The 18104-nt window shown below is 33.1% G+C and overlaps 3 protein-coding genes across 3 annotated transcripts; 2 read left to right on the plus strand and 1 right to left on the minus strand.

Moving 5' to 3' along the window:
- Positions 1 to 6342, plus strand: LOC113078696 (uncharacterized). Its single transcript, XM_026251031.1, has 8 exons — positions 1 to 19; positions 105 to 241; positions 1370 to 1465; positions 1632 to 1777; positions 2804 to 3065; positions 3191 to 3372; positions 4553 to 4611; positions 5989 to 6342. The coding sequence occupies exons 2-8, from the start codon at positions 187 to 189 to the stop codon at positions 6137 to 6139; spliced, it is 951 nt and encodes a 316-aa protein (XP_026106816.1). The 5' UTR covers positions 1 to 19; positions 105 to 186; the 3' UTR covers positions 6140 to 6342.
- A 1782-nt stretch (positions 6343 to 8124) lies between these two features.
- Positions 8125 to 12028, plus strand: LOC113078692 (bone morphogenetic protein 2-like). The gene is made up of 4 exons (XM_026251026.1): positions 8125 to 8738; positions 9824 to 9960; positions 10048 to 10462; positions 11475 to 12028. The coding sequence occupies exons 1-4, from the start codon at positions 8459 to 8461 to the stop codon at positions 11900 to 11902; spliced, it is 1260 nt and encodes a 419-aa protein (XP_026106811.1). The 5' UTR covers positions 8125 to 8458; the 3' UTR covers positions 11903 to 12028.
- Positions 12029 to 15823: 3795 nt separating this feature from the next.
- On the minus strand, positions 15824 to 18042 carry LOC113078689 (ras-related protein Rab-8A-like). Its single transcript, XM_026251023.1, has 5 exons — positions 17944 to 18042; positions 17288 to 17377; positions 17109 to 17174; positions 16947 to 16998; positions 15824 to 15877 (listed from the first exon to the last, which is right to left on the minus strand). Exons 1-5 carry the CDS (start codon positions 18013 to 18015, stop codon positions 15828 to 15830), a joined length of 330 nt encoding a protein of 109 aa, XP_026106808.1. The 5' UTR covers positions 18016 to 18042; the 3' UTR covers positions 15824 to 15827.
- Between the last annotated feature and the right edge of the window lie 62 nt (positions 18043 to 18104).

Below are 18104 nucleotides of genomic sequence, written 5' to 3' on the forward strand. Positions count from 1 at the left end.
ACATGACGAAGCTGAAGAGGTGTGGAGGAGATGCTCTTTGATCTGCTGGCCTCCTAACAGCAGGCATTAGACTCATGAGGAAATTTGATTATTTCTCTCCGCAGCAGTGAACCCATGCAGGTATAAATATCCCCGAGGAGCAGGACTGAAGGCACAGACCTGACGGTGTGTGTGAGGAACATTACTATGGATTTACTGCCTCTGCGTGTGTTTCTTCTGCTGTGCACCGTCCATCAGACCTGTGAGTGTTGGTCATGTTTATCTCGTTATAATTCAAGGTTTAATGAAGCGTGTGACTACAGTATGATCTGTTTTTGAATGTAATGTATGTGAATGTAATCTGTTATGTGATTGATAGAATATGATGCTTTTAAAACAGTTAAAATGTTAATATGATACTGTATGCATGGTATGGAAAGACCAGGTTTTTGGACATTTTTGTAGTACCTTTTTGATAAAATATGGGATATGAATATGGTAATAATTCACCATCATGCTGTTTCATGTATCATGGTACTGCCACAGTAATCTATGACAGATAAGTTACCATGTTTTATTTAAAAAAATTGTATACTATTATAGCTTTAATATTTTTTTGAATTTGTATTTATTTTTATATTTCCTGACCAATGTTTTGTTGTGTTTTTGTCATTTGTGTGTATATATATATATATATATATATATATATATATATATATATATATATATATATATATATATATACTGTGTCTATATAGTTTCCAGTCATTTTATTTCTGTTTTGATCATTTCAGATGAAACTAAACAAAAATTATATCTTGCATTAGTTTTTATTTTATATTTTCCATTTTCATTTTAATTCGACTTAAAGTTTTAATAGTTTTGTTGTGTGTGTTTGTTTTTATTACTTTAAAAAAACTTTTCTGTTATTTTTATTATTACCTTTTAAGTTTTAGTATTTAAACTTTATTAAAACATTTTTTTTAATTAATTTTAATATTTTTTTAAATAAAAATTGTATTTGCCATTTTTATTAGTTTTTTTTCATTATTAGCCTACGTGTTTTCATTTTTGTTTCAGTTTTAATTTTAGTTATTTTAGTACTTAAACTAGACAAGACTAGAAAACTAGAAATCTTACCTTGACCAGCTGAAATAAAATAAAACAATTAGTTTTCCTTATATTTAATTTATTATTTATTGGATTTCAAGTAACTGAAATGTTTATATATATATATATATATATATATATATATATATATATATATATATACACACACATTATAATTTATGATATTTCATTGCATTTCATTGATGTAAATTATGCTTTTCCCCAATCTTGGTAAAAAAAATTAATAATATCAATTGATTTGTGTATTTGTGTCATTTAGTCACAGCTGTTTTAGGTAAAAACACAGAGTCCAGGAACTTGTTCACAGAGAGAGCCTGCTGCAGACGCCAGAGTCACGTGATCTACATCGGCAAAGGTTTGGTTTAGTTCTTTTATATAAATACCAATGAAAAAATGCTGGATGAAAATACAATAGAAATATGCAGTTTTATGGCTATGTTGTCAACTCTTGCTGTTTCGAGTAGTTTGGAGCAAATATTTGTTTTATGACTATCAGTCACGTAATTTCTTTCGTGTAACAGATATTTCTGGCAGTCCTGTGAATGTTGATGTGGGTGTGTGCAGAACACATTGTGGCCAATCAGCACGCTCTGCGTCATTGGAGGCGGGGTTAATGTCCTCTAAATATTCCGAATCCTCAACGCTTGATTTCCTGCGATACAAAAAGGTAAAACAATTCTAGCCTACTGCTTACCACAAGATGGCGACATTTCTTGAAATAAAAATAAGTATGCAAAATAATAATAATAATAATAAAATAAAATTGCTTATTAGATTCAACAATTAATTTATTTTTTTACTTTCCTCCGGTATATATAAATATTCACATTCACATTAATTCATTTAGTTAATGCTTTTTTTGATTGTAGAGAGCAAGAAAGTATGAATTTATGTATTTAAGTATGAAATGATTTTACATTAATATTAATAATATATAATTAAATTAAATAATATAAAAATTATTTTATTAAGTAATTGTCAATACATACAATATGCATTATATATATATATATATATATATATATATATATATATATATATATATATATATATACATATATATATATACACACAATTTTAGTAGCTTATTATTAGTTCTTATATATGTATACATATCAAATATCAAATATATATCATATAATGTAATGTTTTTAAAGAAGACTCTTATGCTCATCAAAGCTACATTTATTAGATCATAAATACAGGGAAAAAACAGTAATATTGCTCATTGTTATTACAGTATAAAATAAAGGTTTCTATTTTAATATCCTTTAAAATATAATATATTTCTATGATACAAAGCTGAATTTCCATCAGCCATTACTCGAGTGTGAAGTATCACATGATCTTTCAGAAATCATTTTTAATGAATAAAAAGTTAAAAAAGCTGCATTTATTCAAAATAGAAATATTTTGTAACAATATAAATATTTGCTATCACTTCTAAAAAAATGTAAATATCATTGCTGAATAAAAGATTTAATTTCTTTAAAAAAAAGATAAAAAATATAAATGTATCGACCCCAAACTTTTGAGCAGTAGTGTAAAATGTTAAAAAAGATTTCTATTTTAAATAAATTATATATTCATACAAAAAAAGTTAGACTTTAAATTTTAATGTGATTATCTACAATAAATGGCTATTCATACACATTAGAAGCCAAACTGAATATTGTTTCCATAACCCCTGTAGATGAAGCATCTGGATCCGTCCTCGTGGCCTGGTTCTGTCCCGTCCTGTGGACCGAGCTCCACCTGTGAGCCGGCCGGGGTGCGTGTGGACCGCGTGATGCTGCGTGAAGGTCTGCAGGAGGTCGAGATCATCGAGGACTGTCACTGTGAAGCCAAAATGAGCCGGTGTGTCCGAGCCCCATCTCTCAAAACATACTACTCTGAGACTCCATACGAGGCCGTCATAGACGCAGGCAAATGTACCGGATCAAAAGGGGCACCAGGTGAGAGAAAACAAAATAAAAGTCCCTTTATCATCAGTGCGCGCTAGAATATCAACCCTGTTGGTTACAGGAAATAAACTAGGAGCTTAAATGCATAATCCTTTAATAATCTGTTTTACCTACAGAGGGATTTTCATGCGTACCAACTAAGTTTGATTCCACCTTCATTGAAACTCCAAACAAAGTGGAGCTGATCCAAACTGTGGCTCAATGCAAACTAAGGGAGGGATGTTACCGAGTCCCGTATGTAGAGCATCACTACGAGATCACGTACAATGATGACGGAGTCAAAGTACACAGTCTGAGGGTGAGTTTTTTTTTTTTTTCAGCACAATTCCCAGAGTTTTCAACCAGTTTCTAATTGTGGTTAATTTGTTTCATAGTTTATGCTAAATTATATATTTAATCCATGTCTGACTTGGTTGCTTTAGCCATCAAATGTAAATCTATCTCAGTAGTTGAATCTAAAAAAACTAGCAATATTTGTTGATGTTATTAATGAAAGTAGCATTTTAGATATTAGGTATAAATTTAATTTAAGATATCATTTTATATTACAGTGGTCTCACAGGGCAAGTAAACATTCTTGACTGGGAGTTAAAAAGGGCTAATAAGAGCCTCTGACAAGACAAACCAAGTCTTTACTAAAACAAAAGTCAATAATCTAGTGCTAAAGGATCTCACATCAGTAAATGCTGATATAATCAGAAAGGAAACGAGTCATTTTCAAGTGATCCATGTTTGCTTTCTTCATTTGTTTGATCTAATGATCCATTTCCCCCTCCAAGCATTTCCAGTTCTGTGATTGGACAGCGTTGAACTCAAGTGTGAATATGCATGGAAATGTTAAACACTTAATGACTAGTGCTTGAAATCCATTAGCAGATTCTACACAAAACAAGTGTGCATTTCCTAATATTTCAGAAGAAGTGACGCTTTCAATAAACCATAGATGCATTGGTTTAATGCAAAAACATAATTTTTATATTATTTCTGAGGAAAAATGCCATGCATAAGTGACAAAATGTCCAACATATTAAAATCAAAAATCAATTATTTATAGTTTATCTAATCTAATGTGTTTTATTATATTATTTTCTAAACTTATGAAGTTGAGTGAGGCTTTAAAGTATTTGACATGCATGTTCTTATAGGGTTAAATTTCCCAAAAAAAGGTAAAAATGACACCTGAAAATCAATTTTAAATTCATATGAAGTGTTACTTACTTTCTAAAACAGATACTAATCCATTTAATCTTGTAAAATCCTCACACTTATGAAGTTTAATGCAGAGTTGAATGCTTATTGAACACATCTGTGCCAGATGTTCTCCGTCTGACGCCGCACTCCTAAAAGGTGCGAGGAGGCCACAAATGGTCCCCGCAGGTGCCAAATCAAAGCACTTATCATGTTAAAAGACCGTCCTGCTTTCACAGCTGGTGGTGACCTGATGGCTTCTCTCTCTTGTGTTGCTAATGTTCTTACAGGAAATAGATGTTGGCAGATGTTTGGGAAGCTGCACCTCAGGGAGCCGCTGTCTTCTCAGGTACACGCCACACTTCTGACTTTACACACAGCTGAGCAAACACATGATCACACACACACACACACACACACACACACACACACACCCTTTATAGTGTGCACTAAAACACAACTCTGTTTGCTGTGACCTCTGTCAGTCTTTAGTCCAAAGCAGAAATACACACACACACACACACACACACACACACACAGTATACTTTGTAGATTTTCAGACTTATAACAATGAAATACAGTTAAAAAAAAAAAAAATATATATATATATATATATATATATATATATATTTCAACATTTAGTTAGACAGTAGTTATAGAAATATTTTATACTGTAAATACGACCACTCAATGAATACAAAATGAAAATTAGAAAGTATATATTAAGTAAAAAAAAATAAAAAATGTTGAACTAATTTTTATTGGAAAACGTTTTTGTCTCTTATGTTGACAAAAGCTTTATTTTTGGTCAAAATTTATTTTAGGTAAAAAAATATAGTAAAAGCAGTAATTTTGTGAAATATTATTACAATTGAATTGTTTTCTATTTTAATAAATTGTTAAATGTAATTTGTTTCTGTGATGTGCAGCTGAATTTTCAGCATCACATGATCTTCAGAAGTCATTCTAATATATACAATAAATTAAATTTTTAAATATATTCAAATAAAAAACACTCATTTTAAACTACAGTAATAATATTTCACAGTATTACTGTTTTTGATTAAATACATGCAGCCTTGGTGAACAGAAGAGACAAAAACCTGAAAAAAAGTTGTTTTTCCAAACTTTTGAAGACCGTTCTTTCAAAAAGAATAAAATATCCAAACTTTTTATTCCAGATTATTCCAAACGTTTGATCTGTGGAGTTTATAAAAGGACCTATAGATATGTAATTTGTACAATCATGTTGTTTCTGTCCTTAATAAAAGTTTTACTCAAACTCACTAAATAAGCTTTATATTAACATTAACTATTTTAAACAGCTTTTGTAAATGTTGATGAACAAATGTAAAAATATACACACAATATGTTCTACAGGCTTAGTAAGAAATAATGCTATTGCTCATTATTATGTGCGATACTTGGACGATAAACATGCTGGTAAATTTTAACAGTAACAGATGTAGACAATGAGTTTCATAGTGAGAAATCCAAATCTGCTAAAATATTTATATTTGGCTAGTAATTGATGTTGTAACTATATATCATTTAACATCATTTTAAACAGATTTTCTAAAAGTATTGCTCATTTTTAGGGTACCTACACCATTTTTTTTTTTTTTACAGTTGACAAGTTATTTTAGTGCACCTTTAAACCTTTGCCATTGACGATCTGTGTGCATTTGATTGCATGTTGGCTAACACACTCGTGTGTTTTCTGCAGGAGCGCGTCTGATCCTGGTGAATGTCTGCTGTGGGCTGAAGGACAGGGCAACGCTTGTGTTCCTCAAGACTACGAGAGCCACACTTTCCTCACTCAACAAGGCCAGATCCGCACTGTTCTGGCCATCACTTCCTGTCTATGCCAGTCTTAAACACAGCGTCCTCTACTGGACGACTGCAGCCACTACAGTGACACTTGAAGAAGTTTCCCTACAGATCATTTGCACAGCTGTAATGTCAGGTTTGGGGATGTGCATTAATGGATGGCAATTTAAAGGCATGATGCCATTCAGATAATTCTGTAATATATGTAAATGATGTAAAAAGTATTTTGTAAATAAAATCTATGTCAGAACGTTTTTTAGTCGGAGTCCACCATCTTTGATTACATGACAATCTGCACAGAGCAACTAAAGAAAGCTACACATACAAATCATGTCTCTGGTTTAAATCACGTTACAAATCAATCAATAATTAAAGCTTTGGCAGAAAATGCAAATGTGAAAGAAGTGTTGCAAAATAGCCTGCTGTAATCCCAAATAGATCATTACAGAGAGACAATTAAAATATATTGCAAACTATTAAAAAAAAAAGCAATCCAATTTTGCAATTGTGGGTACGACAACTGAAACATCAACATGGACTATGAAACATAAAATTCACAATTTATACACAAAATTTCAAACAAGTATAAAAGAAACAGCCTATATGGGTCAAAGACGAAAAAGTGTTTAAGCAGAAAAAAGTGTAATACTGCTTTAAACTGTTGTAGCACACCCCCCCCCCCCCCAAAAAAAATGCAAAAAGTTTTCTGTTTTATTTAATTGCAATTTTATTTTTGTTTTTCTGAGCAAAAAATAAATATCACACATTTTCCCCTGATTTACAGAAGACACCCAGTAAAATGTCATTCAGTGTAACAATCTTGTGAGGCATATTTACAACAAAAATCAATTTATGACATATTCAAAGACTAATTACTTTCACCCCAAACACTAATGAGTTGTAATTTTACATTTTTAACATTTGCCGCTATCCTAGGTTTTGCCCAGTTGTCGGTAAGAAATTTTTACTAATTTAAAACAATAAAATTCAGTATGCTCCATTATTCATTTAGATATTTTAATATGTACATGTCGGAATAAGCATGTTGTTTGAATTTTTGCATAAATGTTGTGTTACACTGAATGACATTGTAACATTATTTCAACCAAATTTTGACATTTAATTCTCCAACAACTTATTTGAAACCTTAAAAGTAGACATTTTACTTACATTTAATGTGCTTTCTATGGACACAAAATCACTTTTTTTACATTTATTTTGATGCGGACATCTTAACGCCTTTGACCCATATACAAAAACTTGTAATCTCAAATAAAAAATTATAACATTAGAAATATCTAAACTTGTAAAATAATATTTGCATATTTAAAGATATAATATAAGATAATAAGAGCTAATTTCTTACATTTTTGGAAAATATTGCATACAATTTACATTGTAAATACAATGCATTTTGTTTACAAATTATAAAACGTGCACAAAACTTGTAAACCAAAATAAATAATTCTAAGATTATACATTTATAAACTTGTGGTGAACGTTGCATTTTTTTATTTATATGTTTTTATAGATAGATAGATAGATAGATATCAAGATAGATATCAGATATCTTGAAAGATATCAAGCAAATCAGTCAAAGATGCCATTGCAACACCAGTCTCCTTCTGCATTAATATAACAGGAGCTCATTATATTAAGAAATCTCCGGATCAACACACTATTGAGCCCCCAATGAAAACAAACAATTACAGATGAGAAATTAAACCAATCTAAAACATCCAGGAAAGTAACTCACACTTGCATTAACTATATTGATTCACACTCGAGCCCATTTATGCAAATTAATGTTCTCATTAACATACGAGCCGCGCGAGACTGTAAACCCAACAGTTTGAGCAGGTGTGTTTGCCATTACCATGAAAACACAGGGCACATGCTGAAACCTTCTCACGGTGTTTGCAGAAGTAATTATTGTTCCTGTATCACATTATCCTCCTTTGTCTCAATTAATGGATCCATTTCGAAGGAAGTCGACCGCCTGCGGTGCACGCGCCAAATCCACTAAACGTGATATAGGCATAATTAAACATCTAAGCTACAATTTAACAATTTTATTTCTTTAATCGACACATATAAGTATTGTTTACAGCATAGCATTGTGGATAAACACTAATTTCCTCTCAGGGTCTCTCAATCAGACCACCAGTCCAGTTCGCACCTTGTTAACACCGCCATTAGATTTGCTTTACATTCGCTGATTGCGGATTTACATTTGCGACTAAATAGGAACTCTTCACGACTGTTGACCGAAGACTCTGCCAACATCATATAAAGCCCTGCCAAACTTCATTCAGTCTAGCTCCAGCAGCCACAGACAGAGCATCATCTCTCGAGGAGCAGGTACTATGTTGCGCGCAGTGATCTGGATCTGTGTGATGGGGCTCTGCATCTGTAGACCGTCTGTGAATCAGCTGGACACTGAGGGTGCACAAGTGCGCTCGGAGGCCATCAGGAGGCTCCTGGAGGTGTTTGGGATGGAGGATCCTCCTGCTGCTCTGGCTCGGGGACACAAACAGCCTCCTCAGTACATGCTGGACCTGTACAACACCATCGCGGATGTGGACGGAGTCACCAAAGACCCGACGCTCCTGGAGGGAAACACCGTCCGGAGTTTCTTCAATAAACGTAAGCTTCTGATTTCTCTATTGATTTGAAGCGGGGCAGAGATCATAAAGCGCATATTTAGCATGCAAAATGTTGGCAATATATATATATATATTAAGTTTTAGTAATTTTGGAGGCTTGTGTTTTTTAAGGTTTTTCTTTTTCCTTTCCTTTTAAAAAAAAAAAAAAATGCCTGTAGTATATATATTTTTCTTCGTATTTAAGTATAACTTAATGAAAATGGGGAATGACAACTACACAAATATTTTTATTTTAATTCAAGTAGGCCTAACTTTTTAATGGCTTTTAATTTTAATTTAGCTATAATAATTGTTTCTTATTAATCTTAACTCCATCTCATCTGTTGAAATTTTTTTTTAGTTTTTTGCAGTTTTATAAAGATTAAACCATTTAATTAAATAGTAATTTAACCAGAAGTCTTTTGGTTATTTTATTTTTTAAATCATGACATAAAAACGACCGATCCACAAAAAAATCAAGTAACTACTCAATGTTTTGATAATTTATTTTATCTTTCAAATATGGAATTGAATAAGAGTATGTGCCTAAAAGTTTAGTGTTTAACTTTAGGCAAGCATTTACTTAAATATATAAGATTAGGATTATTAATAATAGTAATTACATTGTATTTTCTCTCTCTCTCTCTCTCTTTATATATATATATATATAGATAAATAGATAGATAGATAGATAGATAGATAGATAAAATAAAATGTAATTACTATTATTAATAATCCTAATTTTATATATTTAAGTATATTCATATATATGATAGACAGTCAGTCAACTAAAAATCAAGTAATTAAATTCTCAATGATTTGATAATATGTTTATTTTTTATTTTATTGTATGAAATATGAATTAGCTTGACCCTAAGAATGTATAAGTAAAAATTCAAGTGTATGTTTTAGTTTTAAGTTTAACTTGAGTCAAGCATATACTCAAATATTCAAGATTGCAAGACTAAGGTTTTGAGAATGGCTCATTAATATTAACCAGCCGCTGATCTGAATATATCGAGGTGGGAGATGGCGATAAAGTATATGTGATTGTGTGCTATTTCTCATCACGACTTCTCTCTGTAGTGCATAGTGACCAAATCGAGTTCCTCTTCAACCTGTCCACGGTGGCCAAGAGTGAGAAGATCCTCACGGCCGAGCTTCATCTGTTCAAGCTCAGACCACAAGCGTCGCTCACCTTCAACAGACATCACTTCTGTCAGGTACAGTATTCACAGTCTGGAAAGAAAACGATGCGCTTCTAAAAGAAGGATGTTCAGGTTAATCATTGCAGAGGTGTTTCTGTGCAGGTCAGTGTCTATCAGGTTCTCGATAGCAGCAAGAAGAACGTCTCACGAGGGAATAAGCTGCTCTCGTCCAGATTGGTACCCATCCACTCCAGCGGATGGGAGGTGTTCACCATCACTCAAGCTGTGAGCATCACTAAAATCACACTTTCTGAAAGCTTTTCTGTGCCTTCCTTGTGCAAATTCTCCTCAATAATAAAAAATGTGTTTTATATCTCAAAGGCGCACTCCTGGATGTCAGATGAGGGCAGTCATCTGGGGCTCCTGGTCTCAGTCAGGACTTTAGCAGGTCTTCAGATGGACCTGAAAACCGTGCGTTTCGCATCGGGTCGAAACCACCATCAGAGTAAACAGCCCATGCTGGTCCTCTTCACCGACGACGGCAGACGGGCCGCTTCTCTGGAGATCACGCCTAAAGGTTTGACATATTAAGAGATGTTCTCAGACGTTTCTAAACAATAATCTCAAATGAGAGCTTCACGAGCGATAGTTTAGGTGTAGGGATTCATATAAATACATCTTGTCCTAAACCAGGAGGTTTGGAGATCTTTGGAAAAGTTTGAAAAAAACAGTGCAAAAAATGTAGCAATAAAAAAAATCTAAAATGTACGTAAAAATAAAGCATTATTGTAAATGGTAAAAAAAACTATAGTATAAATAAATAAAATATAATTTATAATAAAAACTATTTTAAAAACTGTTTAAAAATAATACTTCATATAATGCATCTACAAGAAGTAGAATTTTTTTTACTATCGTAATAGAAACAGGGTTAATATATTTAACTTAAACATAAATAAATTTGTTAGTTGAAATGATTTAGCAAATAAAATATTAAAAAACTTAAAGTAAAAAATGTTATGTGTAAAAAGTATTTACAAATAAAGAAATAAAAATAAGTAAATAAAAAAAAACTAAAGTGATGTATTAAATAATAAGATAAATTAGTTAATAAAAAGTGCTTAAATAAAAAAAAATTATATAAAGCATTTAACAATATACAAAAGGGAAAAAATTTATAGAATAGTTTACTTAAACCACAAAAAAGTATTTAAAATTATTAACAATATAACAAAGAATGACTATAAAAACTATATGAAAATATTTGTATTATATTTTGTAATAAAAAATAATAAAATCAAATAAACTGACAAATTTGCTAAAACTTTAAATAAAATTCAAATGTAGTTGAAACAAAACTAAAATTCGAACTAATCCAAAATATAAAAAATACTATTAATCTGATATAATATTTTCAAAATTATAAATATATAATTCTATTATATTTTTCCATTAAATAATCATTTTTCACAGTATAAAATGGGCCTTTGCTAAAAAGTGACTTTCAGATTTTAAATTGAGGATGCCTTGCACGAGGATGTTCATATTTAGAGGCAAAAAGAAAAACCCCGATTCCTCTTTGTTTTCAGGTTCAGATGATTCTCCGGTTGGCCCCAGTCTCCCATTTCCCAGCCTCCCTCTCTCAGCTACGGCTCGTCGCAGCGCTCGCTCCTTAGACTATGATGAGAGCGGGGAGAAGATGCCGTGTCAGCGTCTGCCGCTCTATGTGGACTTCGAGGAGATCGGCTGGTCCGGCTGGATCGTGTCTCCTCGCGGATACAACGCTTACCACTGCAAAGGCTCCTGTCCGTTTCCTCTGGGTCAGAACATGAGGCCCACCAACCACGCCACGGTCCAGTCCATCATCAACGCCCTCAAACTGACCAAAGGCATCCAGACGCCCTGCTGCGTGCCGGACAAGCTCTTCAGCATTAACCTGCTGTACTTTGACGACGATGAGAACGTGGTTCTGAAGCAGTATGATGACATGGTGGCCGGCAGCTGCGGCTGTCACTGACCAACCTCATTCATCTCTGACCTGAAATCTGGACTGGATCACGCTGTAAATAATGTACATAGAGATCAGATTTTAATATATGGAGGAGCTTGGGTTGGTCGCTTGTGAAAGATGTAGATTTGTATATTGCTTGTTGTGTACTATTAAAAAGTCTAAATAAATTCTTACACAAAAAATAATAGAAAGGGTTGATTTTTATTTCTGTTGTTGTTGCTATAATTTATATATTCAATTCAATTGAACTCTGAATCTATTAACACGGATATTTAACCATTCAAAATGTGTATTAAAACCCAAACCTCAAGTTCAGAACATTTAATTTAATTATTAAGTGATTTTTTTTTTAAAGAATGTAATACAATTATGCATTGGATTTAATTAAATAATAATATATTCTATTATTTATATACTACTGTAGTTGTTATGAATTAGTTTGTATAGTCATATTTTAAACTTTCATTTAAAGTTTAGTTTAATTTTTGTATGTTAAGTGGTTTTGCCAGTATATACAGTATTAATACATATATGTTAATACTGTATATACTGGCGAAACCACACAAAATACATAAAAAACATGGTTTAAAACCCCTTAAGCTCAAGTTAAGGCATCTATGACATTAAAGGGATGGTTCATCCAAAAACGATTATTTTGTCATCAGTGGTCCTCTCGTGATTGGTGGTTGAGATAAGAAATATATAAAATTGTTATTTTTGTTTTCTTTGCACACAAACAGTATTCTCGTAGCTTCATAACATTAGGGTTGAACCACTGATGTCACAGATTTGTTTTTATTTTTTTTATCAATGCATAACTAACAACTAATTAATGACAGAATTACCATTTTTGGATGAACTATCTCTTTAATATATTGACTTGTCCCCAAATAATTATAACATCACTGTCATTATTTTATGTCAAATACTTATAGACTATTGATGGGTGCATGGTTTCATCAGTAGAATTATATCAGAGTTACAAATAAAACTAATTTTGTTTCAATTTATTCATATTTTTACTAGAAGCTGAAAAACTAAATCTGCTTGAAAGGTTCACATTTAGTTTAATATAAGAAGAATGCAATGTTTTATAAAACAGAAGGATTCTTTTCTTAAACGTAAGCAAATACTGTGCATGGAATACAAAGCTTTATTATTTTAATAACCTGAAAATCAATAATCCGTCAATATTAAACACGCATACAAATCCATCTCTTAAAAGAATCTTATTTTAATAAATCAAAAGTACAGATATCTACAAAAACTGTAGATCAGTTTTTCAACGTTTTTAGAAAGTACAGTACAATTTAAGTAGATCTCTTTTTAGAGTTATTTACAATCGTTTCTTCTTCTTTTTTTGTTTTTATACCAAAATGTAATTTACAGATCTCCCCAGTTACCTCAGAATGGACGAATGAAAACACGGTCATATAAAAGAATCTGTAAATGATATGGATGACAGTCAAATCTAGAAATACAAGACGACAAACTAAACTAAACAGACGTACGCATCACTGCTCAAACACCACATGACAGACAGAAAGCGGTACCTGTTTGCTAATGTTCTTTTCCACTTGGTATGTTTGCAAATCAAATAAAAATGGTTTGCCAGCGGTCTGTTGATTAAATTGTGTTTAACATCTCCTCTACAGCTCAGAACAGACATCTAGACCGACGCTTCAATGAACAGAAAATAATAAACACACAAGAGGTCAACAGTATCACCTTCATGATGCATAGATTCAAAACGAAAGCTCAAGTATTAGTTATTAAGACAAACGGCATTATTGGAGAGCGAGAGAAGAGAGATGTCATGGGTACAGATGAAGACGGGCCGACTTCTAATGAAAATATGAACCCAAAACAGCGTCTCCTGGAGGTGGAAAGAGAACAAGGTGCAAACAGGAAGTCGTTTCAAGCAGCTCAACATTTAAGCTTGGAAAAAGAAAAGGAAAGTGGACATTTTTAGGATGCGCCATACTGCGGCAGAAGTGCATGAAATTCTCTTCTCGCTTCCCAGGAACAAAATAGTCAAACACTGTGCTTCTCTTAAACACGCATCCAAGTCACGTTTCACTCCAAAAACATATGGAATATGACAAATAACTTCCCAAATTGTGTAAAAAAAAAAGGCTACTACAATACATACTGCCCTGATATGCAAATAGTTGTTATATTGTGTTTATACATGTATATAAAAAGTATGCCATGCTTGTCGTGAAGATAACTAAGGTCTGAGGGTGAAATTTGACCTGGAGATGTCCTTGACCGGTTTTTTGTATTCTTATAAATGGAGAATTTGTTTTTACTCAAAGCGAACGGGTTGGAAAAGATTGTGATTCAGTTTGCTGGAGAACACAAATGCACCAACTGACACGTTTCATTTTACAATATGAATACAAAACGTACATTTGTGTATTACTGCAATGCTACACAACTTTTCAAAATAAGAGTCTTTTGTGACAAGCGGCTTTGACTCCTCTGATCAGCTGGAGAGAAAACATATCCAACTCCAACAACTCCCAAGCATTGCATTTTTTGTGTTAATTAGAAGCATGTGCTTATGATTTTATTCAGAACTCAAGAATGGTTGATTACTGTGTTCTTGGTAGTTAAGCCTAGTTATATGAACCAAATCTGTGCAACCCAAACTAATAAGACTGACATGCTGTAGGACTGTGATTCAGATGATACACAAACTAATTTATTCAAACAGTTCCAACAGCAGCCAATGCACAGAACTAGCTTTAGCCTCTATCAGGAGAACTGATCATTCAAGACTTGTAGAAATGTTCCTTGGGGGAATGAAAACGCCTTAACCTCAAAACTCGGCAGGTCATAATCCATGTCTTTATGATGCACAACTATCACTTGGCGCAAACTACACACAACACAAAAGATACTGATAAAGTGCATGGGCTTCTGTATACGCGAGGTGCTTTCTTAAGTATAGCTCTGCTTTTCTGGTTACATAGTCACCCTTACTCATTGCTTTTGGTTACGCATACTTGTCAAAACACTACAAACTCAGCATTTACACATCCTATCTAGGACTACATTTCATTTTAATTAAAGAACGCTTTCATGTTGTGGCATTTTCAGGTCGTAATAAAGCAAGACCGGAGGTTTGCATTTATTCGAAGGAATGTAAAATGGAAAGCTCGCGTCACTGCATTTGGAAATAGCTTCATGTGCATGTAAAAAAAAAAGGGAGGTTAGTTTTAACAAGGTGGTAGTAAACATGTCTCAATGTATAAAAAGCAGGATCTTAATTCGTTTAATATGAAACCTTGACTGCACTAAGTTTGTGAATGCAACACTTTTGTGGAAAATAAAACTGGGGACAAAAAAGCTAAATGTTTACTTTTTAAAAAATGAAAGAAAGCATCTAAGAGGCGAGTTATAATATTCCTCTACTAATAAGGTCATGTGATTGTCGAAGAATGCATGAAATGGAATGATAGAGAAATAAAGTCCCATGTATCTCTCAAGCTGGCTCAATATCAGAGCACGCTCTGTGGTGAAGGAATGGATCGATTTGGCAGTTGTGTGCTCAAAACGAGCGACTGAAACAAAGATACGGGATCTCCTTTAGGTGCATGGAGCTACTGTGATGATGTTGCAGCACCCAGCTCTTCACCTTGACTTGCAGAACCAATGCATTCCCTACACGGTTTCATCAGAGAAGTGTCGTAGCGAGAGGAAGAAGTGTCGTAGCGAGAGGAAGCAGCATCGCTAATCTGTCAATGGAAGAAGCTAAGAGGAGCATGGAACTCCGACTGCCCTTGGGCTGGAAGAAGAGAAGAGATGGGATAAAGAGGAAGGAGGACGAAGTGCTAACAAGGAGAACATAGTCCAGTCGTGGCTGACAGTAAGGCCTTGGTCTTCACAGTAGCACACAGCGGAAGAAGCTGCTCTTTTCTGCTGTTCAGTGGTTATTTTCACTCCATGGTTGCTGCCCTGAGGATTGTTCCCCTCCTGCGTTAGCAAAGAGAAACAAACCTCATCAGACTGAGCAAGAGATATCAGATTTGTTCTTCTAAAAGGAAAATTGTGGTAACAATTTCTTGAAACCTTTATATATAATTAATTCTAAAAGTATTTCTAATGCATTTGTTATGCCTCACAATGCACCTTATAATGATCTCATTAACAACATTTATAATCTAGGCCTCTGATTAGACTTATCTAGTCATTGTTGCACCGTAAAAAATTATAATGCATATAAAAAAAACAAGAAAAACAACAAATTTCAGATTTAAATATGTATCTTATCAAATGTTAGGCATTTATAATTTATGAAAATACATACTGCATTAAACTATGATAAAACAACCAATTTTGGATGCAACAAGGAATCTGCAAATATTATAATGCATTTTAATTGTGTTCCTGTAGCTCAAGTGGTAGAGCATTGTGTTAGCAAGTGCAAAGTTGGGGGTTCGAATCCCTGGGAACATGTTAGGAGAAATTGTTAACCTCAATGCAATTGTAAGTTGCTTTGGATAAATGCGCCTGCTAAATGCATAAATGTAAATTTATAATGCATTACATTGTACATTAAGAAAACTGTTATACTGCATTAAAGGCTATAAAAAAAAAAGCTTTCCAAAGATTTTAAGCAAAGTATTACCAAAATTGTCATTATTTACTATTTATTTAATAAGACATCCAAAAGTTGACTTAATGCAAAATCAACTTATTTCCAAGATAACTGCATAGCAATAGATTAAACGTAATGTTTGCTTCATACTGTTTCACATGCTAGCTGTCTCACTGGTTAACACTGATGCATTAACTATAATGAACAAACAGCATTTCTTAACCTTTGTTAGTGTCAGTTAATATGTTTGTTTTATACACAGAGCAACAAACTATGTTAACAGATAGAAGATTAATAAATGCTGTAGAAGTATTGCTCATTGTTCATGTTGACTTCTGTAGACAACTAATGTTAACAAATGAAACCTTCCTGTAAAGTTCACCCAATTATCAATCTAAATTTCATTTTTACACAAACCTAAAGCACAGAAAGGGAAAGTCTTACCAATTTTCGTGTCCATCTTTGCTTTTATGTCTCTGGCGAGTGTTAAGAACGCCTGTGGGTAGGAGCAGAAAACGTCATTTATGCTTCAATCAGACCTTAAAACAGTCAGCCGCAAATATGATAAGGAAATGAAGATTCATTATCAAAGCCATTTAGACTTACGTTCTCAACGTTGATATTTGCCTTCGCACTCGTCTCCATGAACTTGATGCTGTACTCTAACGCCAGCTAAATGAGAACAGGCAGGTTTTAGTATAAAAATACAAGTACTGCAGAGTCTTATACACTGAAAGTTAAATAATATTACACTAGCATCAAGCTCAAGGAACAAGGTTGCTCACATTCTCGCCTCTGTCTTTTGACACCTGCCTCTTCTCATTAATGTCACATTTGTTGCCCAAAATCATTTTTTCTACGTCCGCTGATGCATGCTGGGTTGAAAAACAAAAGAACATGAACAGTAATAATTTGCTGTTAAATATGCAAACATTATTTTTACACTGGTAATGCTTCATATTTTCAAAACTGAATGGTCTGAATGAATTGTAATTAGGTTACTGGTAGTTGCTAATAAGAGTTCACATTACATGCTTTCATATTCAAACTATTATTTACTGGATATGTCGTTATAAAAGCACAACACTTATGCCAGAAAAATGCTAGAAGACAAAAAGCAGTGAGATGCAATGGCCAAAGACGTCCATTTCAATGTTTATTTTAGAATTAAAAAAGAAATAGGCAAATATTTACATTTACATTAATGTATTTTTCAGACACTTTTGCAAAGCAAAATGCAATGCATTTGAACTATACATTTAACCAGTTCATGCATTAATGAGAAACAAGCCCATGCTTCTCTGTTATGTGAAGTGTAATTATTTATTTATAGCCATTTATGCAAACCTTTATGAAATTATGCAAGCACTGAACACAGCAGAAGCCTTGAAATCTAAAGTGTTACCGTTAAGTTAGATAAATTGGGCACTGAAACACTCACCTCCTCTATGTTTCGAATCCAGTTTTTGATGTTGTCAAATGATTTCTCATTGGTAATATCATAAACCAGCATGATACCCTGAGATCAGAACACAAGACAAATCACAACTGTGCACAACACGGCAGTAATGAAGACAACAGCAGAAGTGTTATGACTGCGTA

Source organism: Carassius auratus, unplaced genomic scaffold (assembly GCF_003368295.1).
Source record: "Carassius auratus strain Wakin unplaced genomic scaffold, ASM336829v1 scaf_tig00026425, whole genome shotgun sequence".
Lineage (NCBI taxonomy): Eukaryota > Metazoa > Chordata > Actinopteri > Cypriniformes > Cyprinidae > Carassius > Carassius auratus.

What these genes read in the sequence shown, in the direction of transcription:
- LOC113078696 (XM_026251031.1), top strand. Translation starts at nt 187, where the DNA reads ATGGATTTACTGCCTCTGCGTGTGTTTCTTCTGCTGTGCACCGTCCAT. An exon ending in GTGCACCGTCCATCAGACCT is followed by an intron (nt 242 to 1,369) that starts GTGAGTGTTGGT and finishes TGTGTCATTTAG; the next exon opens with TCACAGCTGTTTTAGGTAAA. An exon ending in GGGAGCCGCTGTCTTCTCAG is followed by an intron (nt 4,612 to 5,988) that starts GTACACGCCACA and finishes TGTTTTCTGCAG; the next exon opens with GAGCGCGTCTGATCCTGGTG.
- LOC113078692 (XM_026251026.1), top strand. Translation starts at nt 8,459, where the DNA reads ATGTTGCGCGCAGTGATCTGGATCTGTGTGATGGGGCTCTGCATCTGT. An exon ending in CCGGAGTTTCTTCAATAAAC is followed by an intron (nt 8,739 to 9,823) that starts GTAAGCTTCTGA and finishes TTCTCTCTGTAG; the next exon opens with TGCATAGTGACCAAATCGAG. An exon ending in ACAGACATCACTTCTGTCAG is followed by an intron (nt 9,961 to 10,047) that starts GTACAGTATTCA and finishes GTTTCTGTGCAG; the next exon opens with GTCAGTGTCTATCAGGTTCT.
- LOC113078689 (XM_026251023.1), bottom strand. Translation starts at nt 18,015, where the DNA reads ATGCTGGTTTATGATATTACCAATGAGAAATCATTTGACAACATCAAA. An exon ending in GGATTCGAAACATAGAGGAG is followed by an intron (nt 17,378 to 17,943) that starts GTGAGTGTTTCA and finishes TTTTCAACCCAG; the next exon opens with CATGCATCAGCGGACGTAGA. An exon ending in CAAATATCAACGTTGAGAAC is followed by an intron (nt 16,999 to 17,108) that starts GTAAGTCTAAAT and finishes TCCTACCCACAG; the next exon opens with GCGTTCTTAACACTCGCCAG.